This window comes from Astatotilapia calliptera, chromosome 14 (assembly GCF_964374335.1).
Source record: "Astatotilapia calliptera chromosome 14, fAstCal68.1, whole genome shotgun sequence".
NCBI classification, from domain to species: domain Eukaryota; kingdom Metazoa; phylum Chordata; class Actinopteri; order Cichliformes; family Cichlidae; genus Astatotilapia; species Astatotilapia calliptera.
The window spans coordinates 25,611,375-25,638,830 of NC_137435.1; the positions used below are offsets into that span (position 1 = coordinate 25,611,375).

At 41.2% G+C, this 27,456-nt stretch overlaps 2 protein-coding genes across 9 annotated transcripts; one reads left to right on the plus strand and one right to left on the minus strand.

The window, feature by feature from the left end:
• The first annotated feature begins 571 nt into the window (after positions 1–571).
• vmp1 (vacuole membrane protein 1) lies at positions 572–20,741 on the plus strand. 5 transcript variants are annotated; one of them, XM_026193522.2, is made up of 12 exons: positions 572–623; positions 1,175–1,282; positions 1,537–1,669; positions 1,882–1,972; positions 3,252–3,362; positions 10,654–10,821; positions 11,003–11,134; positions 14,671–14,751; positions 14,887–15,003; positions 16,359–16,420; positions 19,134–19,233; positions 19,688–20,741. In XM_026193522.2, the coding sequence occupies exons 2-12, from the start codon at positions 1,204–1,206 to the stop codon at positions 19,829–19,831; spliced, it is 1,218 nt and encodes a 405-aa protein (XP_026049307.1). In that variant the 5' UTR covers positions 572–623; positions 1,175–1,203; the 3' UTR covers positions 19,832–20,741. The 5 variants fall into 5 exon arrangements, with proteins under 5 accessions (XP_026049307.1, XP_080145390.1, XP_080145389.1 ...); XM_080289264.1 differs by having other exon boundaries at positions 591–623; positions 1,060–1,282; XM_080289263.1 differs by having other exon boundaries at positions 609–738.
• An 809-nt stretch (positions 20,742–21,550) lies between these two features.
• On the minus strand, positions 21,551–27,214 carry tubd1 (tubulin, delta 1). 4 transcript variants are annotated; one of them, XM_026193519.2, is made up of 8 exons: positions 27,156–27,214; positions 25,030–25,177; positions 24,723–24,939; positions 24,420–24,651; positions 23,600–23,764; positions 23,378–23,506; positions 22,991–23,174; positions 21,551–22,878 (listed from the first exon to the last, which is right to left on the minus strand). In XM_026193519.2, the coding sequence occupies exons 2-8, from the start codon at positions 25,146–25,148 to the stop codon at positions 22,773–22,775; spliced, it is 1,152 nt and encodes a 383-aa protein (XP_026049304.2). In that variant the 5' UTR covers positions 25,149–25,177; positions 27,156–27,214; the 3' UTR covers positions 21,551–22,772. The 4 variants fall into 4 exon arrangements, with proteins under 4 accessions (XP_026049304.2, XP_026049299.2, XP_026049300.2 ...); XM_026193514.2 differs by lacking the exon at positions 27,156–27,214 and adding an exon at positions 25,259–25,580; XM_026193515.2 differs by lacking the exon at positions 27,156–27,214 and adding an exon at positions 25,259–25,553 and having other exon boundaries at positions 24,723–24,912.
• Positions 27,215–27,456: the final 242 nt, after the last annotated feature.

Below are 27,456 nucleotides of genomic sequence, written 5' to 3' on the forward strand. Positions count from 1 at the left end.
GGAGCTCTAGAAAGTATAAGGTTTGTCAGTGTTGTCCTTTGATGGCTGAAAATGTTGAGGAAATCCTTCAAGGATGCTTGTGTCACATTTGAACTCTGATGTTCATAACCTCAGGCAGCCAGACTGATTTGTAGATTCTACTGGTGCCAGTGACGTTTAGGTGTACCGCGTGACTCAAGGTACATGCTAACCTATTGACCTTTCAGGCTTTGTCAGTGCTTAAAACTTTCCAAGACCATAGAAGTGTCACATATATGCGATAACATTAATATAGACCTGCAGGTTTATAGTGATAGTATAACAGTTACCACCTCCAACCCCTGTTTCGGCAAATCTGGCAACCTCCCATTGGACTGCTCCTCACAAGGAACGGAAATGGACTTTTACATCTATTTCACAATAAAAGTATTCGCTTATGAAGTGAAGCATGTGATTTCATCGTAAGTTATTATAATACTGTCATTACACCATGAATCGCTCCCACATTTACTCAGTTAATTAATTACAACATAATGTAAACAAAAACTTTTTCTACAGCCTTTCCCCCCCAGTGGTGCACAGTAGTGCTGGTTTTACTTTGACAGTGCCTGCGTTTGTTTCCGGGTAAAGAGGACAGGAACAAGGTACAGATGTCATGTAATTTTAACAAACATTCCCCTGTTTCTCTCCTGTGTAACGTGTGTCTTTTCTCATTACTACAACAGTATAGCGGCAACAAGTTGTTTTAGACGTTTCTCGGTGAGTAAGGGAACTCGTTATTGAGTTTAAACGCCTGATTTTGAGGTACAGACGTCACTAGCTCGGTCGTTAGTATTTTGGCTAGCCGGTTAGCATGTGGAGGGTTATGCACGTATTTAGCACCATATCTACTTACAGACTGACCTACGGAAAGACGACAGCTCACGTCAGCTGTAGCCTTCGCTCTCGTAAAGCAGTCTGTAATAGTTTCACAGTCGCCTCGTTGCTTTCTGTGTTATATCTCTGTCTTTGAATTTGAATGTCAGCTAACCGGCGTGTGAACGAAAGGTTCGCACTAACTGATAGTTTATTGGTTGACAGCTGCTGATAAGGAGTTCCAGTTTCTACACAATCCCTGCTGTAATCTCTTAGCCGTTCAGAAACGGGGACACGGGAAACTCCAACTCCTACTTGTCGTGCTCCTCTCTCGTCCTAGACTGCCTGACCTGCCAGACGGTGATTGACATGGCAGCTAATGGAGCAAGCTGTGAGCAGCCTCAGAAACGCGCAGGAGCTAAAGACAAACTGAATGGGAAATCCGCAGGTAAACTCTATCAGTTGTATCTGTTGTGTAACCTTTGACACAGAACTGCACCTATCACCTTATGGCATTCACGCTTTATAAACACTCACACTGATTCACTATGGGTTATTTTCACTTTCCATAGGTGCAAACAAGTACATTACAGAGTACATGTATTATGCATTTAGCATTACCAATTCAAGAAGTGGCAATAAGTGTTGTGTCTGTAAGTATTACAGAGTGTCAAAGTGATTTTCTTTCGTTTTATTCTCCAGACTTGTCATTAAGAGAGAGGAGACAGAAGGATAAGGAAGAGCGCCTGTCTCTGGTGCTATGGAGGAGACCTGTTACCACTTTGCATTACTTTCTCCTGGAGACGCTCCTTAAGCTAAAGGAGTGGACGTTTAAGTAAGACATTAAAGGTTTTTCCTGGATTCTTTTCTTAAAATGAAGCTGTCTCCTGGTTGGACATACCCTGTGATTTAAGCTGCTGTATCAAAAAAAAGTACTTATGCCCCAGAAGGTGGATTTGTGCATTTTATTGAGACCAGAGACACTTAAATTTAAGGGGGGAAAGAATGGAAGGGGATATGATTGTGTTTTCTTGCTTCCCGATTCAGGCTTTGGCAGCGGAGAGGCATAGTTTTCCTGTGTTTGGTGTTATGCTCTCTCTTTTCCATCGCATACTCAACTGAGGGAGAACACCAGCAAGTAAGCCTCGACTTGTTTTGCTTTCTTAGAGACGTTAAGAATCAGCTAATCAGTTATTTTGTCATCGGCAAGTTTAAAGGTTAACGATGAGTCACTTTTTATCCTGCTCGAGACTTTTCCAAGAATAAACTTTGCATTGTGAGATAATGCAGTGTGCACTGTTGTCAGGTAACCCTTGATCATGTAGTCATCTGTCTGAATGTTCTGTTTACAAATTCATCTGTGCAACGGTCTGTCACGGTTCAGTTAAAACACTACAGTCCTTCAGGGCTTCCTAGAACCAACTGAGAATGGCGTAATCATTTACCTAGAACAGCAGGTCAAACATAGGAAATGAGCAGGGGGAAAAAATAACCCAAGAATAAAGCAAATTTAAATATGTCAAAATCACAAATATTAATGTAAAATAAGGTAATGGGATCGAAAAACATATTGTTTTCATTGTAACTGTGCAGCAATAACTGTTAAGACAGAATTTCCCTGTAAACGGAGTGTAATGAATATTGGTCTAATGCTTTTTTAAATAAATAAACCAATGTAGTTATTAAACGCCTAAAAAAGATTAACTTTTTGTATCATTTATTGTAGAGGTGAGCAATGTGACACTTTTTAATTGTGGACAATCTGATTTGGGCACTTCATACAAAATACAAGGTATATGTTTTGCAAGAGCCAAATGAAGATTCTCTTTCTTATGTTTGCCTCATTTATGATTGTGGAGCCTTTCTCTTTGGCACATTTAAGTAAACCTTACCATCTTACTGGGAGTTTATGCATCAGTCGGACATTTATGGCATACGCACAATGTAACCTCAAACCACTCTGCAACTACTCTGAAAATCAGGCCTTAGACAGTAGCCACCCACTCTGTCCATCAGTCATTCCACATCAGCATCAGGAGAAGCGGCGATATGACTGATGGTGACTGACTTTTGTTTTCACTCTTTATAAACTTCACTCGATTATTTTTAAAGCTGACGTATAAATCATCAGTTATGGTCCAAATTTTCAGAATTCAATGGAAGCGAAAACAGGAAGTTGTGATTCAGGCCTTTTACACTTAAGTAACAGTGACTTCCTGTGTGTCCAGACAACACATGCAGACCTTATGTGATAACAGATATTCAGCTAATCCTGAAGGGAAGATTTTCACTCAACTTTTTAGATTTTACCTTGAAAGATCATCATCTGATCTTTTAGACGCTGGTGACTACCCTGCCCTTCCCCTTGTCTGATTTATGTATATAGTTAATTTTCTTCAATTTTTTTTCCTTTGCAGTATGTTCAGTATCTGGAAAAGAAGTTCCTATGGTGTGCCTACTGGGTAGGCCTTGGGATCCTGTCTTCAGTGGGCCTTGGAACTGGTCTGCACACCTTCCTTCTCTACCTGGTAAGATAGCATCAGCCGTATGGAAATGCAGATGCAAAATACCTTTACTGAAGTAAAGGTAGATAACAGAGGCAATAACAATGACATGGTTTATATTTAGACTGAACAGGTTTTATATGCATAGACAACAGACCGTTTTAGGCGTGAAACAGTACTCACTGATATGAAACAAAGCGTGGCTACGCACCATTAAGAACAAAGTGTAGTCATAGTAGGAATTTTGAGAGCAGGGATAGTTGTGAGTAACTTGCAAACTGGCAAAAGCTTAAAAACATATATTGAAAAATATAAATTTAACATTTGCAAAAGGAGCAGGGAATACCTGTAAGCGAGAGTCATTCAGCTTTACCTGTCTGTACAGATCCTACTCCCTGTCGTTATTTTACAGTTCAGAATAAAGCTGCTTCTCCTTTGTCACACTATGGCAGGTAGCGCTACGTGTTTGATTTGAGTTTTACACCAGATGCCCTTCTTCATGCTGGAATTGAACCAGTGACCTAAGTGAATGTGTAAACCACCAAACTGTGGGAAAAGATGTAACCATATTCCAAATTTGAAGAAATGTAATTTAATTCCACTTGTGTTAATCATTTCTGGTCTAGATTGAGTTAGCTGAGTTTTACTGAATATTGGCCTGACTAAAGGCTACAAAATGTAAAGAGAAATTGATTACCGACATTATCTGGTTGGTTATGCTCAGCATGGGTCAGAATATAATTTACCTTAACAGTTAGCGATTTTCTTACAAAAATGCTACATTTGCAGAATTCTGCAAAATCGCTGTCCGTTTGTTCCTGTACTCACCAGAGGATGGCGTCATAGTCCACACCGAGCCATGAGCCCTGTGTTTCTTCTAACGTCACACGTTTGTCACACGTCTGTCGAAGGCTTTGTGTGAGTGAAGTGTAATTTTCCCCTGACAGGCAGTCACAGAGTGACTGTCACACTGAGTCACCATGAACATGCGTCATTGGTCTTTGGTTGTGGCTAAAAGGAGAATTTAGCAAAATGAAAGAGAGGAAGAAATTCTCCACCAAAGTCCGCTTCAGGCTGATGATGTGGCTTCTGTGCTGCAGAACATGTGCCGATGTGGTTCAGCTGAGTCAGCCATTTCCATTATAATGAAATAATGGGAAAAGATGTAACTGTGACCTTCCCCTTTTTCTTCTTCTTCTTTTTTTTTTTAAAGAAATGGTGTACACTCCCTCCATTAATTCTTTACAGCTGTCTAGTGCTCTGCTTCTTTACATACTGTGTGCAACAATAATGACGTAGCAGCAGTGGCTCGTGCCATATACTCTGTGTGGGGTTGTGTATTGTGCTTTTCTTTTGCAGTGAGAATATTAAACAGCTCTGGTTTTCATAATAACTTGTCCTCATGTACCAAAAGTCAAGTCATGAAACATTGTGTCTAGACCAAAAAAAAGGAATTCAGATTACTCCACCGCAGAGGAGTTTGACTTGTTCCTCAAGAGATTGACTTCTTTTTTCTTTAATCACATTACAGTAGGGATTTGTTTTGTTTGGATAATTGTTCACCCTTATTTCCTTCAACATCTTGCATTCATTTTCATAAACTGTTGGGCACTAAATTATTTACCTGCATGGCACTGGCAGCAGCACAGGACCTCATGTCTGCTTGTATATATAGGACACTTTTATAAAGAAGGCATACTTCAGGTTTTATTTCCTTCTTCCTGGTCGCCAGAGATGCTATGTAATACCTGGATATCTGTTGATTACATATGCAGTCACATGTGTCACCTGTGTGACCCTCAGTGATCCAAGCAAACTGATATTAGGGTCTGGCACCCAGCAATTTAATTTTCTTGTCTTTAAGTATAGCATAGGTTGCTTACGGTCTTTGCTGGTAGCTTTCCATCCTCTCATTTGGAGCTACTCTCCATCCTCCAGAGGTTTCATACCTACAGCCTCTACCAAGAAGTTTGCTGATCCTTCAGCCGAAGAGGTTCTGTAGGCTCTCCTGCTTATTTTATAGTTTATGATTGTGTCTATTTGTGGAGGTATTTGCCTACAGAGAGGGGCTTTCATCCAATTCAACCTCCAAAATCCCAACTGTGTGTTGCTCAACGTGGATGATGCTTTACATTAGTCGAGTATGATTGACAGCGGCGTTAACTAGAAATGGGAGAAGCATGAACTCCTCATCAATCCATACTCACTCATTAGGGGGCCTTATCCCTTTATGTTTGGGAACTGTTTGCACTTAAGCTCTTCTATAACACTGGCCTTATAGTTTGCCATAGGTTATTAGATTAAGGGCTTTTTCTCCTTAACTTGCTGTCCAGCAGACTCTCTGCTGCTGTTGTCACCACTCCTTCAGAACCACGACTCCAAACAGCTGATGAGAGAAGTCACTTGTCTGATTTGCCTTCTTTTGCAAGCCGACATGACAAAGATGCAGTGTCTTTACAACCAGGTGCACTTTCCCTCTGCAGGCCAAAGCCACGTGCATTTTTTCCATCTGTGGATGGTGGGTTGATATATGCACCTTAACTTGGGAGCAGGTGGTCTTAGTCATAGTTTTTTTTTATTTTGACAAAAATAAAATTTAGTTTTAGTTATAATTTAGGCATCTAAATTCTTTATTTTTTTAAGTTTTAGGCAACTAAATATCATAAGATTATCATAGAACAAATCTGAAGTTGATTTGGTTTACTAATTTGTAGGGTGTGAGAAGTTTGTTAACAAAGCATCTTCTTTTCTTTGATATCAAATGTGAAATATGTCCAGATATCTTCTTTTCTCTTCCGTTGACGTTTCATGTTTTGCCGCGTTTTCATATGAAACGGAGGACATGGGAGGGCCCCACCACATCCTGTTATTCGGTGGTAGATCAAATTGTGCCCGCTAACCTTGCTGCACAAGGAGATTTCTTTTGATTGGATAACCTCCAAACTCGACCTGCCTCGCTAAACAAATTAATCAATTGTGATTGCATCTCTTTTCTCCAGAACATTTTCATCTGGTTTTTATTTGTCGATGACAGTGTCGGTATATTTCATCACAGTTTTTTGTCCTCATGCATTTGTTTTTATGTAGTATTGTCTTGTTTTTATCAGGAAAAAACAGTTAAAGAAAAATATCAGTAAACAAAATGAACACTGTCTCGGACAGAACTCTTCTCTCGTCCATATGTCCCAGTTAGGGCTCACGGTAAACTTTGTGTTATTTGATACCATGTCAGCAGATTGTCATCGGTGTCGGATTGTTTTCAAGGAATTGCCCACATTTGTACTGAGGCAAATGCCCTCATTTTGTTTCCTCCAGAGGGTGGATTACATTCTCAGCCTTTTTCTTGTTTTCAAAGAAGTTCAAGGCTCAAATTCAGTGTTTTCCTTTGGTTGCTGGGGAAACTTACAGCGGCAGCTGCAGTCATCCCACTACACCTCATTTCATCAACACCTTGGACTTCGATTCCAAAGAGGTACCAAAGCAGGTCAGTGGCAGTCTGGGCTTTCCACTGTTGTAGTATTCTTTTGGGATCACCTTCCCTCCAGGCCAAGAGGTGATGTTTACAGATGCCTTCCTCTTAGTTAGCAAAGGCAGTATGGAAGCACAGGACAGTGTGTAGGAGCAGAGGCTGCTTCGCATCGGTGTGCTGGAGCTATGGGTTGTATACTTGGCCCTCAGGCATTTCCGTGCTCAGTCCAATAACACGTTGACCATGTATTGTATCAACTATCTAAGCACCAGATCCAGCCTGTCCTGCATGGAAGCTCAAGGACTCCTGATATGAGCCTCACCTCTTGAGTTTTTCTTGAAAAGATGAGACTTTTGGAGACAACTTTGCCAAAACCTCTGCCGTTTCTTTGCTCCCGGTTTTGACTGATTCAACACATTTACCATTGCTGCTGTGGAGGTTTTACCTGAATGGTGACGCCTGTTGTTTAGGAGAATACTGCACTGATGCCATCAGCACTAGTATAAATGGGGACTTCCCTGTTTATGTCTGATAAGACTAAAGCGGCAAGCATAATGGGGCATAATGTAAAACGTCTCTTCTACCAATGACATTTTACATTACCTTGAAAGATGTTCCACTGACTGACATCTGTACCACAGCTGCTTGGACTTCCTGTTGTACCTTCGCCCACTTCTGTAAAGTTAATGTTGCCATTCACATTGTGGGTACAACAGTTTCTTCTGGTCCTTCGCTCCGCAACTGCACTGTGGTGAATGCAAATTCATCATGACCTTGTTTTATTGAAGTCATACCAATGAAGTTGATAAGTAATCGAATACCATCTCTTGCGGTCAGGAATAATGGAAGCAAAACAAGAGCTGGGAATCTAAGATTCTGTGAATTCTCTATCACCACCAGAGCACACCGGTGATTAATGAAATTTGCTGCGTACCAGATCCCTTTATTGGGTTACACGTGTAATTTTTATTTCTGTACCTGTTCATAATATACTAAACACATCATCAGACTGGGTATTGGTCTTTTTCTCTGCATAGGTATGAAACTGCTGCATATGGATTGTTTATGAACTCTGTTCTAGTACTCTGTTCTGCAGAGCATGACACAGTGTATTGTGAAAGCATGATACAAATATGCAAGATAAAGTTAATTGCAACAGAATTGCCCCATAGCTGTGGGGCAATCCTAATGAGTAACCCATCAAACGCTGGTATGAATCTCCTGCAATCTGTCAGCAGTGTCTCACGTTCCAGCCCAGGCATCTATTTAGCTTATTTCACTTCATATATTGAATCATTCTCTCTTATTGGAGCTTTCGTCCTCTGCCATCTTTGTAATATCTTATATCAAGTCTTTTTGTTCAGGTTGTTTGGTTGGAAAGGATTCTTGTCCATTGACACATGGAATTATTGTTGACTGTCACGCTCCCCTTGTTGCTTTCATTGTTTGTCCTGATTGGCTTCATTGAGAGTGCCTAATTCTCCAAATTCCTCTGATATTTTGTAATTTTTCACAGAAATGGTGAAGCATTCTTTACATTGTTGTCACTTGACGTGAGCCCACTGCTCATATGGAGATTATTTCCTGTCTCTTAGTTTGCTAAAGTTTAGCTCATGCTCTGAGTGCTTGTACCTTTTGAATCTGTCCACTCTGTTCAGTTTGATTTGTCTGGCATCATGGCATGAAACCGTTTCACTCCAGTGAGCGCTGCAGTAGACTTAAAATTGGCCAGTCAGCAAGCACCGAGTGTGGGACTGACACAGTTGTAAAGCTCTTAAGAAGTGTGGGTGATCGAGGGAATACCCCTGCACCACAAAATAGGTTTAAGTAGCTGCGATGTTAGACCCGAGATGGAAACGGAGTGTGCCGTGTTGATAGATCTGACTAATTTCAGTCATTCACATTGCAGTAACTTCTGTCACACGTCTCTGTTCAACGTTAATACCAACCATAGACGGAAAATGTGTAATATTGTTTTTGAAGAAAAACCACATTTCCCACCAGAAGAATTACACGGAATTTACTTCAAGCCTGAAGCATTAACACATGGCCACATAGAGAGCATGAGGTCACTGTGATCCACCGGGTGAGGGGAGTAACTCACCAGTATGAGCTTACTCTTCATCATGATGTTTTTGGATGTGTTGCCAAGCAAACACTGGGTTCTAGTCTTTATGTTGTGCTTAAATGACTCATCCTCATGATGCCTGTACTTATACATGTCTGAATTGAGAATTTAAATTTTAGGAGACCAATAATTTAAATGAAAAAGGTTTTCATTTACGTCGATGCACTGCTTTGTCAGTTCACCCCTTTGGCAATCTTCTCAGGAATTTTTCATGATTAACTGAGATTGTTTCCCAATTTTTGGGTGAATTCATTCCACTTTCAACCAGAATCTCACATAATTGAACCCAAACACAGGGATATTTGAATGTTTGGCTTTCCCCTTAAGTTATTGTGGTTGCTCATCATCCCTCAGGATTAAACATGACCACACCCGCTACCATCAGGTCAACATTTCACTGTAGGACTTTTTGCTTTTTAATGAAATTTGTTGAACTCGTTTACTAGGCCAGAGTTAAAAGTAACCTATGGCCCTTCCTGCTGCATCATATTCCTAACCACCTTTTACACACTGAATACCACTAGTGGTTTAAACAGAAAATAATGTCATGTATGTTTGTTCCATGCACAGAGGGTCTCTGTGCATGGAACAGAGACCTTCATCATTGCAGACCAGTGATGAAGCAAAGAACTGTTTGACAGATCCTGAATGACTTCTGTTGATGCGAATGAAGAAAGAGAGCAGTGCCGGTGCTGCTACAGCTCCTATCAAACAAGCGTGTCTGAATGTTAAGAGCTTAGGTGTGTTTTCCTCCTTGGTAACAGTGTCTTGTTGTCTCACAAAGGGCTAATGTTAAATGAAGTCCTGCTTGGATGAAAAGGGAGTGTCTTGTGTAAACTAAAGAAGCCTCCTGTGTGCTCATACTCTGAGTGGGTGGAGAGTTACCATGATGAAGCATTTGCAGTCAGCACAGACTAATTGTGCGCTGTCCATCTACTGTCACTGTTGCCTGTTTCACCTCAAAGAAGCATAATGAAGTAGCTATGTTGTGGTTGCAGGTTGCCCAACTGTTACTGAGGCCAGGTGGCTCAACCTAACCGCCTCGACAGTGATAAGTGATGACATAGCTACCTGCCAGAGTGGCGGCATGACTCAGCTGCTGGTGCTTTGTGTTTGTTGCTTACAATGTAGCACTCGCAAGCTGTGTTTAACAATACAACAGCAGCTTAAATTACTGCAAACATTACTGCAAACTGCAGGCCACAAAAAGATCACAATCAACACCTTTTGGAAGGACTTTGAACAACAACGACAACTTTAGTTGAAGAGAGATATATTGCACGACTGCAATATGAAATATCTGCTCCTGTTTGAAAGGCTGAAGTTGACACAGACTAATAATTAAAATATAAAGAAAATCAATCTTTAGCCCTTAACTTTGCTGTTCGAGAGTCTTTTGAGTAGCCTTTTGCTCACACTATGACCTTACGTTCATGTTCTTTTGAGCATTTTTCATCATAAAGACAGTTGATGACCTCCCCTGTCCTTTTTAATGAGTTATGAGTCAGTGAAGATCTCTATCATGGATTTTTCCAAGGGTTGCCACATGGACAGAGACCACCCTCACTAACGTCTGATACACACTCAGTCATTTTGTTCTGTAAGCATGGCTGCAATATGACAGAAACCACTCAGTTCAGAAAGGAGCTTCAAGGGTTTCAAAGATGTAAAGGGTTGATGTAACTTGGCTTATTTTCCATCTGTCTCGCTCCTCTCAGGGCCCTCATATAGCTTCAGTAACCCTGGCAGCATACGAGTGTGGGTCCACAGACTTCCCAGAGCCTCCCTACCCAGACCAGATTGTTTGTCCCGAAGATGGAGGAGTGGAGGACACAATCTCCCTCTTCTCAATCATGTCAAAGGTCCGACTGGAGGCCTGTATGTGGGTGAGTGTTAGCTTGAATAAAGATACACTAGAGTTATCCACCCTGACGCACACCAAAGATGCTTTTTCAGGGCTGTGTTGGTCTCGTTTGTGCATAAATCCAAAGTATATCTAATCTTTCACCAAGTAGTTTGATGCATAACTGAGTTATCGCAAACATAAAATGTTCTGTTTATGTTTAGGGTGCCGGCACCGCCATCGGAGAGCTGCCTCCTTATTTCATGGCCAGAGCGGCTCGTCAGTCGGGAGCTGATCCAGACGATGAGGACTACGAGGAATTTGAGGAGATGTTGGAGCAGGCCGAGGGTGCTCAGGTCAGAAGCACTTGTTTTCGTAAAGTGTTAGGTCCTAGGATGCGCACTGGTGTGAACATCAAGAATATTTAAAGATTAAAGAAGGATTATGCTCAGATATGCATTTCGATAAATGTGATTTCGAGAAACCTAAAAAGGCGACATTTAAGTTATATCACTTATTATTTAATTGAGTATGGCTTCCATTTTTGTTTTTGTTTTTTTAATGCTTCTTTCCCGCTCACAAAAATTAGCCAGCGCTCCCTTATCACCCCTATTCTTGCTTCATTTCACGGGCTTCCAGTAAAATTCAGAATCCATTTAAAAATTGACAGGTCAAGCCCTACATGGCCGGGCTCTGGCATCTGAGACCTTACAACAGCAGCTGGCCTCTCAGATCATCTGATCGGGCTCGCTTAGCTGTTCCATGTTCCTTTTTTTAAAACCAGAGGCGATCACGCTTTTAAGGTTGCAGCTCTTAAGGCCGGCTAAATCTGCGGTTTGTTTTAAATGACTGCCGTTTTGTAGGTTAGCTTTTTCTTAATCTTTCTCCCATTATTTTTGGCTTTTGTTCACTTCTAATGTGTTTATGGAAGTGTGCATGTTGGCATGAAGGTCTGCGTGCTGGAACATGTATTCTTATTTTTAATGTGCGGTTTTATTCAAACTGTGAAGCACTTTGTAACAGTGTGTTTTAAAAAGCACTGTACAAATAAAGTTATAATTCTTTCCAAATAAGTTATATTTGGTTTGAACAGGGGCCCAAAGTCATCCAGCCTGCCTTGTACTGAAAGAGCAAAGCAGTTACACTCAATATTGGACTATCTATCTATACATCTGTTCGGATTTATTTTAATGTAGCTGCTTACACGGTGCCCACAGACTCAATACGATATGATCTTATTTAATATGGTTTAATTTCATAATGTGCAACTGACCACAAAGCCACTGTCCAGTGATTGGTCTCAAAGTGGCACGTGACTTCAGTGAAGCCCCGCCCTTCTTGCACTTCCAGTAAATCTGTGTGTTCGTGGGTGAGTCACCCTGAGCACAGCTCCCTCTTTAATCATCCCTCGGGCTTTGCTCTCTCGCTGCCTCCCTCCGTCTCTCTTTTCACCGGCCTCTAATTTGAATGACAGGCAGCGCTGTCAGGAACTGAGTTCACATGACTGGAGACTGCTGAGATCAGAGGCTGAGTAAGCAGAACAGAAATTAGAGAAATGGTGTCCATTGTCTCCATCACCTAGTCCCACTTCAGTGGCTCTCAGCTGACAAGGTCATCTTCACAGGGTGTTGTTTTGTTCAGGACATATACACTTAGGTGTGTGTCAGGGGCATTCTGAGAAGCACTGCAAAGACCCATTAACATAAAACAGTAATTGGAATGGATACCAAAGAAGAAGAAAAAAGACTGAGTGTGACAAAAATGGAAACGCATGTCCCTAAATGTGGTAAAACCTGCCTTTGTGTGCAGTGTTGTAGTATTGCAGTGAGCAAATTGAATCTGAGCAGACATGTTCGAGCTGCATCCAGGCAAGTGGTGAAAGGTTGGTTGAAGATGAGAAGAATTTGCTTGTTTACAGATCTGTGCATACCGCAGGAGGCAGTGCTTTAGAGTTGCTCATCCAATATCAGGAGAAGAACCATATATGATGAATTGATTTACATAAAAATGACCAAAACACTGAGGAAGACTTGGAGTCAATACACGTTATGCCTGAATTAGCAGGAAATCTACATCGTTATTTATTTATATAAGGCTTGTGTTCACCCTACTGATGAGCACCTGTTTAAGCCTTTAGAGAAACATGGTGCTTCCTTTTTTTCTGATGTTCTGAACACAAAAGTTTTTACCAAAAGTCTTATTATATCACCAGTACCGTATTTTTGACCATAAGGTGCACCGGATTATAAGGCGCATTAAACTTTACTCAACTCATTCTTCTTGCTTCCTCCACTTCTGTACCATTAATTCATTAATGTTGAATTCTCACGCAGCTGCTCTATTCCCATGTTGCTGCAGTATATTAATGACTAACCTTGTATTGTGGATGGATTATCTCAGTTGTTCTCCTGACTGAAGTTTGGTCCGTTTACAGCATCCTGCCATGCGATTGCATTTGTCCCTAACCATCGGGAACCCTCACGTTAACTTTTATCGAGTGGGAAAAAGTTGGCGTTCATCCTCCAGCTTTACTGTGTTTATATTATGCTAACATAGCTGTGTCGCTAGCGATCACGTAGCACATCATTATATACTAACTAGTCCAATTTCAGTAACCCTACAAAAGTCACTGCTGTTAGGTTTCTGTCTTCATTTATGTTGGAAGTGATAGCAGAGCTGTACGTTTTAATTTTTTCAGAAATCTCTCAGTCAGAACATGCTATATCATGTTTAGGTGGAAACTAGCGAGCTAACTTCCTGCTAACTTCTAACTCAATTAAATTTAATAAATCCTGTTTTCATGGATGCCTGCATGTTAAACTTAATTGTTACACCTGGTAAAGCAGCAACACTGATCATTTTATTAAAGATGAAAGAATTTAGACAGTTTTTAACTCTCAGTGATGTCGTAGTGACTTTGGGACCTGAAGCGGATGGAGTTTTGGACCCAGATTACTCCGTGAGGCTCCTGACTACGGTAGCCCTAATGCTCCAACAATCCATCAAGCAGTGCGGCTTCATAGCTTACCAAAATCATACTAAAACATTTTATGACAGATTTTTGAGCGCCGTGCACCAAGTAAAACCGGTTTGAGGTCAGTAAGCACAACCAGAATTCATACATAATGCATGCACTGTCGATTTTTTTTCAGAAAAGTTACGAGTTTAAGTGTGAAAAATACGGTAATTGTTTCGGTGGGTGCATTATAAGCCTTATAAAGGGTAACAGCATTGAAGACTCAGGATGCAGTTTTTATGAACGGTTGCACTGAAACGAACATGAAAAAAGGACTTAGTTTTTATCAACCTCGGTACTTTGGTGCTTTCTTAGTTATAGAAGATTAAAAACTAAACTTAAATTTGACTTTTTGTTGAAAATAAACACACATGGTGCCAGTTTTTTTTTTTTTGGTTTTTTTTTTTACACTGGCTTCCTGTGCCTTTGATGTTTTTCCTCTATCTCAGATCTTCACAATATAGCCACAGATGTTTCAGCCTCTCAGAAAAAAACCAAAAGGTCCTCTGCACTTTTGTACCAAATTCACCAAACCTCAGAGAAAGTCTTAAATTGCTCTAAAATAGCAGGTATCAGTACTCTATTGCTCCTTGTAATAACACTGGAGACAGCGGCACTGTTAAAACATTTGGTTTGGTTTAAAAAAAAAAAAAAAAAGTACACACATTTGCAAAAAGTACAGAGTGGTTATTTTAAGAAAACAAGAGTGGTTGTGTGTTCAGAGATGTGTATGTGTACATGTGAAATCTTTGATGCAGGGAAGTGTAACAAGAATTAAAAACCCGGCAGCTTAAAATAACAATCCCTGCCTGGCAGCCATTGATGCATTTACAATCACTTTATTCACTTGTTGTTGTTGTTGTTGTTGTTTTGCAGGATTTTGTTACAAGAGCAAAACTGGGAGTGCAGCACATGGTGCAGAAAGTGGGATTCTTTGGCATCTTGGCTTGTGCCTCAGTGAGTAGGAAGTTTTCAGGCCTTTTTAAAATTATTTTATTATCTTTTTTTAACTTTTAAACTGAGTTTGTTACGAACAAATTAATGTTCGTGCCCAGACGACGAATCACTACGATCTAATGTGCCCATTTTCAGATTCCTAATCCTCTCTTCGACCTGGCTGGAATAACCTGCGGCCATTTCCTGGTTCCTTTCTGGACCTTCTTTGGAGCAACTCTGATTGGGAAAGCCATCATCAAGATGCACATACAGGTCAGCAGCACAGTGGAAGCATTGATCAGATGTGGTTTAAACCTTGCAGAGAGACGGTTTACCTCAAACAACAGCATGTTTTTTCCTTTTTTTAACATAAGCCCCACAGGCCCACGTACTTGCAGCATCTTGCCTTCAAATATGATTCATCTTTTGTTTCATGTCGTCGCGCTTCTCTGTCCGCAGTGTAATAATGCATCTCAGAAATCCTCTCATAGGAAAAAAACGGTTATCCACTGCTGAGTGATACCCTTTGAACAATCCCCACAAGCCTAAAACGTGTGGGAAAGATCAAGCCTCAGTGTTTAAATCATGAGGTGGCGACTATGAGAAAGTCCTAATTGGACACTTCTGGTTAACTGTTTCTGATGGCGCTCTTTTTTTTTTTTTTTTTCCTTCGGGGATTCCTTATTCTGGTTTGAGCTTTCAGATGCATGCCACGCCACATAAACTTACTCCAGATGAAAGGAGGGAAGCTTTTAAGAAGCATTTAACAAGAGTTTGGATTTTTAAAAATGCACTAGATCCAAAAAAAAACAAAAAACACAACTTAATTACGGAGGGTATTGTTGAGTCTACCATACTAGTGACTAATGTAAGCTCAGACTGCAAGGGGCTGTCTGCGTCTGAGGCACACTGTTGAGTGTTTCAACAAACTAAAGCCTAATCTCTTGGTGGTACCAGCCAATGATCTCACTATGAGACCTTTCAGACAAAGAGGACTTGAGGCAGTGGGGGTAATGAAGGATGTAGAGTGGATGTGAGGGAAGAGAAGGAAATTGAGCAGACTGTAAGAGGCTACAGGGGGGAGAGTCTTTTGTCTTTTCTTTTTTTTCCTCCCCCCAATTCTGTACCTTGAACCTCATGGACGTTGGATGCCATACCCTGTCTGATTTTGTCCAGGGGGCCATGTGTCATGCCGTTTTAGAGCTGATCAGTTTCAGGACCAGGGGGAGAAGGGGAAAAAAGTGAGTTTTTTGTTGTTTTTTTAGAACCCCCACCCCTCCACTTGGGTGCTTTGAAAACCACACAAAACCCCTCACACAGACCAAAATTTAGGTTACCGCCAGGTTTGAGTTTCATAATTAGGGTGTCTGTGAACAATGTCAGATGTGGCCTCAATTTCTCAGAGTTGTGTCATTAAAATTAAGAATCTAAACGCATCTTTCTGCCAAGAGTTTTTTTTTTTTTTTATAAAAAAAGGTGTTAAGGAACAAATGTTTTTTGAAAATGCTACACATTTTAGGAGACTTTATGAATAAAGTTGAGAATTTTAAAAAAATTCTGTTTTATCAGCTGTCCTGAATTTCAAAGCAAAGTCATCAATGTTTTTATTTCTGTTTTTTGTTCCTCAGAAACTTTTCGTTATCATCACCTTTAGCAAGCACATAGTGGAGCAAATGGTGTCACTCATCGGGTAAGTTTTTTTCAATTGTTTTTTTTTTGTCCTGTACTGATGTGCGTGTGTGTGAGAAAGCCTGCTTTAATTAGAAACTTGGTGGAGTCATTGTCTTTCGTTGGTTTTGTGGTTGGCAGCACATTTGTAAACTTTTTCAGATGCGTTATGAACACTGATTGGGGATCCTGTATGAATAAATGCTCTCACTGCGGGGGCGTATCGTATGTGCACGCATTTTCCTTCTTTTCTTTTTGATTCACCCCCACCACCACACACACACACACCAAGGTATTTCTTCCCCCCCACACGTGCAATCCATCTCTGCTAGAGCATTGGTGGTCAGGCGTGTGAGGTCCCATCCAAACATGCTCATCTGACTCACTGAGTTGAGCTGTGACTGAGAGAAGAGGCGGTTAGAGGTTGTAGAAGAAGCTTTTTTGAAAGTAATAAGACTTTAATAAATGTATGTATGTAGGTAGGTAGGTCATGGCTCTGGATTCATCTGTTTCAGTTTTCTTTGAAGATGCTGAGTTTTAAATTTAATTTCGTTTTGTTTTTTAATAATGTGGAGGGAATTTGTCAGGCACGGGATGTCAGAAGAGACAAACTCAGCACTTTTTTTTTTTTTTTTTAAGGAAATTGACTCGCAGTCATGTAAACGTCTCAAATCTTAAACAAATTCAAAGAAATAAAGAAAAAAAATCCCCCTAATAGTCTGTCTGTGGTGTAGTGGTTAACACTTGCAAATAAAATGCATCCGGTTTGAGATAAGGAGGAAACAGGAATTCAGTCTCATGGGTCACATTCAAAGTGCTGGTCCCTAAAAATGAGGAGAGCTCAGTCAGGAAACGGCATCAAGCATAAAACCTGCACTAAATCAACATGTGGATCCAACTGTGTCGATCCCCTCGGGAAATAGGGGAGCTGCTGAAAGTACCTATGAAAGCCCCCAATGCTTGTTCTATTGAAGTACATTTATATACGTGTGTGTACATATGTATTATAGGGCTGCTATGATTAGTCAACTAGTCACGATTATGTCGACTATCAAAATCATCGACAACTAATTAACAATTTTTGTTTGAAGCTTTGTAAGATCCTGAAAGATGCAGGAATAAGTTGTAGGATTTAAGAATGTAATAACGGACTGAAATGGAGGATGGTAGCAATGCATCTACAAGGATGCCAGCTGCCGTTAAACGCCGAAGAAGAAGAAGAAGAAGCAGTCTCCGGTATCGTAGCTGTGTCCAGATTCAGGGGCCGCATCCTTCGGAGGCCGCATTTGTAGGTCGATTATGTCACAGCGATGCGATGAAGGCTGTCCAAATTACAAGACTCCGACAAATGCAGCCAACAAATACGTCCTCCTTTTCCCCAGATTTGAAAGATGGGTCGGGTGTATGCTTCGTGGCCAAGACCCATTCAATTAAAAAAAAAAAAAGACAAAAACTGAGACATACTTTTCTTATATTACGATATCTCAGCGATTAAATGTGTGATTTAACTTTTTCACACTGACAGAGAAGATTTCCCGCTGCTCCAGCCCACCTAAGGTCAAAGTTGGCTGCAGGCGGCCCACACCTTTAGCTAGTTTTAAAATCGGTATCCTCCTTCATAGGAACTTCTTTTTGACTTTACCAAAAACACTATCTGATTTAAAATGAAATTCAAGGTTCTTTCCCACGTTGCTGCTGCTGTACAGATGACTCTCAGTGACTCGCTATGATGTGTGCAGATAGTTTTTCCTTGCTGATACAGGATGTTTCTTTTCCAGTTTGTGTGAATTCATGTGTGCTTACATGTAAAGTCAAAGTGATAACAAGAATGAATCACACAAAACTAGTTAGGTTTAAGTGACATCAGCAATTACCCAGTCCCCGTGTGTGTGTGTGTGTGTGTGTGTGTGTGTGTGTGTGTGTGTGTGTGTGTTATCGCTCATGTTTTTGCTTAGTCTAGTCAGGTCTAGACAACATGTTTATGTCCTGTCCAGGGCCAGAATTGAATTCATGCGGTGGGAAGGCTGTGAGTACAGCCTGTAGTATATTTTTCTTTTCATGGTAATGATAAGTTTGAGGTCATGTAGCGATTCTTCTTCAAACTGTACTGCTGCTGACCCAGTGGTAAAACTACAGTACCAGTACCTGTCTATGACATGAATTGTTAAAATTGTATTAATAATGACTACCACCACCACCCCCCCAGTGAGCTAATTCACTACCTAATAAGGGCATTAGCACGCCTTCATTAGATGTCTTTCCATCCAGAAGGCAGCAATGTTGGTAAAGGTGATGACATCATGTCGACTCACTTCCTCAGTGAAGGGGCTGACACAGACTCCTATAGAGAGCTAAAGGGTATAAAAGGAGGGTTGAGGAGTTTCTGCTTCATTCCTCTCTGCTGCCTGCTCCTGCTCACAGTAACAATTAGAGGAGGTGGCAGCTCCAAGATAGGGCCCACATGTAGGATGGGGCCTTCAGCAGTTGTTGCCTGGCCTGAATGCTGTTTGACTGGATCAGCGAGGACCTTCTTCTTTCTTTTTCTTTTTTCTCTAAAGTATTGTTCAGGGAAAGGGAAGACTTGAATAGCTTAGTGTGCAGGATCTGAAGTTTTGGTTTCCATGTCTAAGAAGGCTGCTTAAAGGGTAAGTAACTAAATGTTTCACCTCCTCCTCTCTCTCTCTCTCTTCTTTGTTCTTTTTATCTGTTGCTGCTTTGTGGGTATGCCATGTCAGGTCGGTGCCCAAACTAGGGCCATCTCTCCAGAAGCCCTTCAGGCAGTACCTGGAAGCACAAAGGAACAAGCTGCACCATGCTGGAGGAAGTGCACCAGCGGTAAGAAGATTTAGACTTTACCATGCATTATTTTTGGTCTATTAGCTTTATATGTATATTTATTAAAGGGCAGCCACTAAGTGAATGAGATTTTTTTTTATGGTTTTTTTTTTTTTTTTTTGGCAAGGTTTAATATAATCTGTAAAATTAAAAGCTGTAGTATCTACCTAACTACCTTTAAATCAATGCACCAAAGACTCGGAAGCAGTGTTGATGCAAATTCAGATATTGAGATATAGATATATATAGATCTCAATAAGTGTAATTAATTAATAACTGTATAAAATGTGTCAGTGCCCTCTGGTGGACAAACTGTGCATAGCAGTCTCTTAATTATTAGCATATCCTTCAGTTGTAAATGGCTGGTTTTATCAGTCTAGCTGATATTCACTGTTTGCTTGTACAAGGGTAAAAAATAAATAAAGCATATCCACCCTAATTTGGGGTTTTTCAGGATGAGAACTGGCTGTCGTGGGTGTTTGAGAAGGTGGTGCTGGTCATGGTCTGCTACTTTGTCATTTCCATCGTGAACTCCATGGCTCAGAGCTACGCCAAGAGGCTGCAGCAGCTGAGGCACTCGGAGGAGAAAACCAAGTGATGGCGAAATAAAGCGGTACAAACATCCAAGTGACTGTGTTTGTGCTGCCGCTGAGAGCTCCACTTTCGGCCACAGCCACTCACAACTTAACCTCACCCTCATCCATTCTCAAAGAGGCTGAACGATCAAGAAACCAGGCATAATTTGTCGGTGTGTGCGTACGCGCGCTTTTTTCTTTCTTTTTTTTTTGAGGATGTATGTGCCGTTTACTGTCTCCTCGTTCAGGTTTTTGTAGTTCTTCTTCATCTCACTCTTTAGGTGTGTCTGGCGCGATTGGTTCTACTGCTGATCTTAACAAGTTACTTTAAATTAACCCATTCATTGACCTCAGAAGTAAAGCAGCGCTTTGGTGGTTGCTGCTGTGTAAGGGCAGTGCCCATCAGATGCTATGCCTTATGCAAGACGGGAAGGCGTGACCTCCCTTGAATATAGCTCTTGACTTATAGACTTGATTTTTATTTAATTTTGTAACCTTTGTGTATGGATGGATCTTGATTTGTCTGTACAGTGTGCTGCCAAGATAACTGCTGTGGATGGTGTTTCTTTTCAGGGTTTCATTGACTTCATGGTTTTTGTCCTGTAAGACCAATTTTGTCTTTTGTTTCTGGAATTGTCCATTTAAAAATGGCAGGAGGAGGAGGGAGAAAAAAGCAATATCAACGTCAGATGATGTGGTATTGATGTTTTGCACATTGTGTAAATATCTTACTATCTTTTTGACGGTATGTTCAGATGTATTTCTATTCTATGGTCTGTGTGAACATGAGTCAATTTGAACCAAAACCCACAAGAAAAGGCGATATCATTTGTAAAGTGACGATGTACCCTCAGCTAACTAGTACCATTTCTATTCTGTACATTTGACTTGAACCTGGGATCAGATCATGCATAAAACATGGAAATCGTGGCACTTCTTCTCCAGACTGAGTCTCTCATTTGTTTGGATTCTCCTGAAATGTTCATCCATGGAGGCTCCCCCCGTGTAATACTGTTAGGTTTAAGACCCAACACAAAAGATTTGATTTGTAATTGTCTCTTTGAAACGATCATCTTTAAGGTAAGTGTCACGTCAGCCCTAACACACTTATTTTGACTGCTTTTAGTACCAGACGCATGACATCCTTCATGGTAGGACCAGAATTTGGTTTTTGATGATTATTTCTCAGCTTGCCTGCCTTCCCGACTCTTAAAACATACTCTGTAGATCCTGGCCGACTTCCGCTCATGGTTGAGACTCTCCAACCATGTGGTTTGGCATTCCTTCACACCACTCTTCCACACCATCAGCTAGCTTATCAGACTGGTGTTGGCTGTTGGATGTGCTTGGCAACAGCGGTCTGTAAGCTGGCTGAAGTTGTTGGTCTTCAGCATTTCTGGGTTCGTCTCGAGCACTGCAGCTACACGTTAGTGGGTCTGCGTGCGGACAACGCTGTTATCTAAAGAGACTCTTTGCTTTTATGTCACTCCACTTCTACTGTGTAAAACTCATAAACAATAAAGAGATGAAAAGTGATTCTTTTGCTACTTTTCTTTGTGCGGTGCTGCCTTTCAAAATGATCACCGATTGCATTTCAACTGTAAACGTTTAAGCTGATCTCAGCTTGGGACATTTTACTGCTTAATGCATATTTAAGCTGCTGTAGCCAATACAGTTTATTAACATAGAAAAACTTAACATGATGCATTCTTAAAAAGGGAAGAAGAAATATACACACTCGCTTATGTTTTCAGTAGCTATGGTTGATTAAGTAACACATGACTTTATTTTGTTGCAAGGGAAATGTCTTTGTTACAGCAGCAGGATTATGAATAAAAAGTAAAATCTACAATAAAAACTGCACAAGTACTGCAGGCCCAGGTGAAAGCCTAATAAGGTGAGGTAGTGCAAAAAGTTAATGTACAACTGATTAAATGGAAAAAATTGGAGTTAAAGAAACATAAGACATTCTGCAAAAGAATAGTGGGAATAGCATTAATTTAAAAAAAAAAAAGTATGTAGATTAAATGTAAGAAACTGACAGGTGTGTTCAGCGGTCATAAAAAGAAGAGCTACGGTAGAGTTTCTTAGAGAACAAGAGAAATTGGTTCCTGAGGCGTTCTTTATGGCAGCGTGGTTGAATGAGGCTGCAGCAGAATGAGCTCAGTAGTGTGGAGTGGAGCAGGTAACATGGATTGTCCCTGATGGAGAGCAGTTTGTTCAGTGACCTGCCCCTCACTGACTCAAATGCTTCCAGATTCTAGCCATTGAGGTTTCCACCCTTGTGGATTCCTGACCCGACCAAACACCAGCAACGTGCCATTTACATTGCTGCTGACTGAATGACTGGCAGATCTCCAGGATCTGTGCAAATCCCTCAGCGAGGATTTCACAAGGTGATCTTTTGATATACTTTTTACCCGTCAGCCTTTGTAGCCACCCAGTCAGACAGGTGGCGTGGACGCCCAGGTTTGTGAATGCAATAACTCAAGAACAAGGTGACAAACATCAATACCATTGGTGTATCTATTAAAAATGTCAAACCAGTTTGAATCGCAGTGACCTTGACCTTAAGGTCACAGGTCAAATTTTCTCAAAACTGGGATTTTCAAATTGATACCATTGGTGCATCTACTAGGAAGCTGATAGGTAGGTCTGGTGGTGCGATTGCAAATTTGGGGTAACAAGTGTCTGGCATAGATCTACACAGTTTTTACTAATGTAGCATTTTATTACCCATCTTATAACTTGACACTATACTACTTGAGATGCAAGTATTATAAAGTAGCTCCAGCATTATATCTTGAATAGAGACATCCAGTGTCTCAGTTCTCGCCAGTGCAGATGTCAGAGTCCAGGAATTCAAAGAATTATGTGAAATCAAAGCAGCAATATAAAAAATGTATACAAAACACATAAGGTGTTATTTTCTTATCTACATGAAAGCCACAGTAGTCCCCAGTGCTAGCACAGCTGACTGTAGCTGGAGATCACCTGTTCAAGAGATGTGAAGCTGTCTAGGAAGTCCTCCTCTGAGATGCTAAATTTAATGTACTGATGGATGTACGCCCTGTAACACAGGAAAAGTGAAAGAAAATAATTTTTAAAAAGAGAAACTGTCTGCTCAGTTATACTTCTGGGACCAGCTTTTCCTTACTGTGCATGTACAGGGACTGACCCACCTGGAGGCAAACATATTCCAGGCTTTTCCCACCATGTCATCCAAAGGTCTGAGCAGAGCCTGGCTGTTACTGACCAGCGTGGCAGATTTCTCATACTTATTAAAGGGTACAGGGGATTTCCACAAGCTGAAAGCTTCTTTGGATGAGAGCCAGGAGGTGTACAGGGCTGGATCATCAATGCCACCTAAGCATATAAGCACATGATTCACATCCCCTGCTCTGTACAATCTGCAGACTTACATTATTACAAAAGAATTGCTCTAATCAATCTTTTGGAAACATCATCCCCTACATGACTGTCATAAATTTATCTGGTAAACTCACACAATCACCTGCCTTTTTCCCCTTTTAATTAAATTAAATCAATGTTTCATCCACCCATCTGACCTGTCTCTGCACTGTAGACATCTTTCCCTCTCAGGATGAGAAGGTTGGCCAGAGAGGTGTTAAAGCTGCCCCCTGTGAGACTCCTGCTCCGCCCAGGATCAGCAGGAGGACGCACCTGCCAGTCTATACCTGTCACACGACAAACAAAGATCCTCTCACTATCACTTCCAACAATATCTCATTGACATAACAGGCTACACGGTTATGTTAGTGTGCACTTGCCTTCTTCCATCTTTGTGTTGGAGATGAGCATCTGTCGCAGGTGTTTGAGCAGCCCCGGCCAGCTAAACGTACTGTAGGCTATGGAGGAACTGGCCATCTGTGGGATGGTGCACAAGCTCAGTAGCTTGTACTCTGGATGACAGGCAAGAGCACTCACCAATTCACCTGACAAAAAAAGGCTGTATTGTGAGAAAGGCAAACTCTGTGGGAACCTTTAGTCATTTGTTTCAACTGCTTTTTTTCCCCAGAGAATATGATTATACATTTTTAATGACCCAACAATTGTTTGAACTTATGATCCTGGAACTTGCAGTTGTTTAGAAATGGCTCTCAGAGACTTTCCCAACTTGTGCAAATCTACAGATGTTCTTAGATCTTCGCTGAGTTCATTGGACTTTCCCAGTGTTCTGAGTATTGGTCAATCCACTGAGGGCTATGAAACACATCCTTGTCATGCTGCCAAAGAGAAACTACCAGATGTACTCAATCATGACCACTAACAAGAAGTGAATTGGTCTCGGCAAGTTAAAAGACATTGCAGATCCTTCTGCAACACTTATTAAAATATTTAAATGAATGTATGTATACATTTGAACCTGTATGTATACTTCTGACCCTGTGTGGAATACGGAAAATCCAAAATAAATTCAAACTTGTGCACCAAACTCTTGTCTTTTAATATCATTAAAGATGTATGCTGTACAAAGGTTCCATCTGGAAAAACAGCAGCTCAAAAAATTACCATGACATTCAAGCCCACCATGAGTGTGTAAACTTCTGTCCACGACTGCAGGTGTGAGTAGTGTTTGTCCTTTCTCACCCAGAGGATTTCTACTGTATGCTCCATGGGAGTCAGCGGTGAGCGCGGGCTGCAGGATACTGCCCAGCTGGTGGGCGATGACCCTGTTGACGTCACTGAAAGAGATGTGTTTGATATTAAGAAGCCGACTGCAGATCCTGTGCACCGTGTCGTTCTCGTGCACCAGTATGGCGTCTGACAATTGGTAGAGATGAGCCAGCGTCAGCACAGAGTTATAGTTCTGGACGATCACCTGAAAGTAAACAGTCAGAAGGTAGCACGATTCTCTCTTACACCATGTTAAAGATAGTTCAGCGTCCACACCTCTCCAGTCCCGTACGGCCAGGTAAGGTGGTTGAGGATAAAGGATGATGGATAAATATCACGGAGACACTGAGTAACGTAGGTGCCGACACCTGACCCCGTCCCCCCTGCCACACTCATCATTGCTATAAGCCCAGCCAGTCTGTCACAGCGCTCCACCTCCCGCCTCACCAGCTCCTCCACTGCGTCTCTGTGACAAGGACCATGGACACAATACCTAGATCAGTAAAAGAAACAGGTGATCAGCGTGAATGCTATCAAATGACAGCATTCCAGAATAGGTGGGCTCATACTGTCCCATCCTTACCCATTAGCCCAGTTGTTTCCGGAGCCCTGCTTCTGGCTGAAGTGAGAACTCGCTCCATAGCTCCACCTGCCAGACTTTGCAGCCATGCTCATACTCCGGTTGATTACTTTAGGCTCCATATCTACCAACAGCGCCCTGGCAACGAGGTCTGGTGTAGGAAAAAACACGGCAGGAAACATGAGTTGACGGGACTCGGACTTTGTTTAGTACTATTAGAGAGGCGTCGTACCTCCCTGTGCGGTCTGGTGAAAGAACCGCTCGCAGCTGGCAGCGCTGTACGTCTTCCTCTGTCCCTCCTGAGCATCGCTACAAATGATGTCAAACAGCTCCTGACCCACCTGGTTACCGCACTGACCGAGCTGAACTGTTACTACAGACATGTTCCACCCAGATGACTCAGTACCGGTCACAGAGCGATGGCACCCACGCTGTGACACACCCGCGACCTCGAGCTGATGGAGCAACGCTTCATAACTTCGGGGCTATCTATACCTTCTCTGGTACGTTGGTGTTACAGCGCTCGCGAAGCCGCCACAAAAAGTTGAACGGGCATTTCCGGTCGAAACCGGCAAAAGTTTCAAAATAAAACTTAATCAAACTAAAGCTTGTTCTGTAAAGTCAACACAAAAAGGTTCAGACCTTTCTCATAGTGCATGTGTAAGGTTTGTGCATGTGTATTTTTATTTCCAAAGAAATAATTTATTTAACACAAGTCAGTGGGGTACATACTGAACGTAAGAGAACAGAAACAATACCAAGTATCGATTCTAACGATTCTATTCTATCGATTCTAACGCACTAGTATAGATTCAGTACCGACACTACTGACATTTGGATGATTCACCCACCTCTAATTGCCATTTACTTTGTCAGCATCTACCATGTATATCCACATACATTTTAATTTTTTGCCAAAAAGATTGTTTTTGAACGTTATTAAACACTTATTACACACATTCAAATAAACACATTACATGTAAAAAAAAAAAAAAATGCTATAAACAAAGTCAGCTAAAACATCCCTTTTGTTTCGGTACTTGAAAAAAATCGCAAATCTGGACTCATATGAAATACGGCAGTGGAGTAACGACCCAGACCGCCACTGTCCTACCCCGATATCTTCACGTATCTTGTTTGTGGAGTAAGCGCTTACACAGCGAACCAGTTTCGTAATTACAAGTCACTGGAGGCGCACATCCAATTTACAAATGGCTGGGTGCAAGATTTGGCTATTTTCAAGAAGCCAAACTCTGAGTACGTCGTCATTCATACCAAGGTAAGTCAGCTGGAGTGCATCGAGTGAAATAGCCATTTTCCACCCCCACCATAATTAATGTTATACATTTATCATTGAACTGCTAAAATATCGTTATCATATTATATGCCCATAATTGTAAAGTAGATGCAAATTAACACATTGATAATCGGGCAAATTATTAACGCCAATTTGTGTCCTCCCTGTCTCATTTCATTTATTGTCTTTACATCAACCTTGTCCTTGTATGTTTCAGGTACTGCACTCCGAAAGACTGAATGAACCTGCATTACGACCATGGGTAATTGTAAGCACCACGAAGAAGGTCGAAGCTGCACACTGCACCTGTATGGCCGGAGTTGCTGAGATCTGCACCCATGTCGCTGCACTTCTGTTTAAAGTGGAGGCAACAGTGACGATCCGTGGCACAAAGACAGTCACAGATGAACCAACCTACTGGGTTTTGCCGGGGAACACAACCAAGATACAGCCAGTGGTTGGCCATAACATTGACTTTACATCTTCAGCGGCACAAAAAAAGACTCTTGATGAAAATATAAACGGACCGTCTGTGGTGAAAGGCAGAAGAAGCCGTCCTTCAAAAAGAAAGATTCCTTCTGCTACGTTTGAGGAGTTGTCACCAGTGTTAGACACACTTCAAAAACACAATAAAGCAGTGTGTTTGTCTGGATTGGAGAAATACTGCACATCACACACTGTACAGTCATCCACATTACCACTGTCTCTGGCGTGCTTTTCTCTTTGTGCTGAATATCAACACTGTGATTTCTTAGACTGTAAGCTTTACTTTAGCACAAACAGTTGTAGAAGCTGCCACTCCAAATGTCTTTTGATAACAAGAAAAAAATACCTTTTCAGTACACGGCCTGAAGTTCTTCTCTGACATCTTCTGCAATCAGCTTTTTTTTGCTGGTTTGAAGACATAAACCACAAAAAGATGATTTAGTCACTTTGTCTGCGTCATGCAGCTCAAATGTGTCGTGTAACGATGTTGAATAGCCGTCGTTATCCCTCTGCTGTGTCAGTAGGATTGTACTGTACAGCATCTCATTGATATGTGAGGAATGCGAATGTAACACGATAACAGACTTACATCATTAAAATATAAAGGACAGGAGATATTTAGATATTTTTATATTTATATTACATTT

What these genes read in the sequence shown, in the direction of transcription:
- tubd1 (XM_026193514.2), bottom strand. Translation starts at nt 25,409, where the DNA reads ATGTCTGTAGTAACAGTTCAGCTCGGTCAGTGCGGTAACCAGGTGGGT. An exon ending in GGAAACAACTGGGCTAATGG is followed by an intron (nt 24,940 to 25,029) that starts GTAAGGATGGGA and finishes TTACTGATCTAG; the next exon opens with GTATTGTGTCCATGGTCCTT. An exon ending in ATACAGTAGAAATCCTCTGG is followed by an intron (nt 23,765 to 24,419) that starts GTGAGAAAGGAC and finishes TTTTTTTGTCAG; the next exon opens with GTGAATTGGTGAGTGCTCTT.
- vmp1 (XM_026193522.2), top strand. Translation starts at nt 1,204, where the DNA reads ATGGCAGCTAATGGAGCAAGCTGTGAGCAGCCTCAGAAACGCGCAGGA. An exon ending in CTAAAGGAGTGGACGTTTAA is followed by an intron (nt 1,670 to 1,881) that starts GTAAGACATTAA and finishes TTCCCGATTCAG; the next exon opens with GCTTTGGCAGCGGAGAGGCA. An exon ending in AGCAGGCCGAGGGTGCTCAG is followed by an intron (nt 11,135 to 14,670) that starts GTCAGAAGCACT and finishes GTTGTTTTGCAG; the next exon opens with GATTTTGTTACAAGAGCAAA.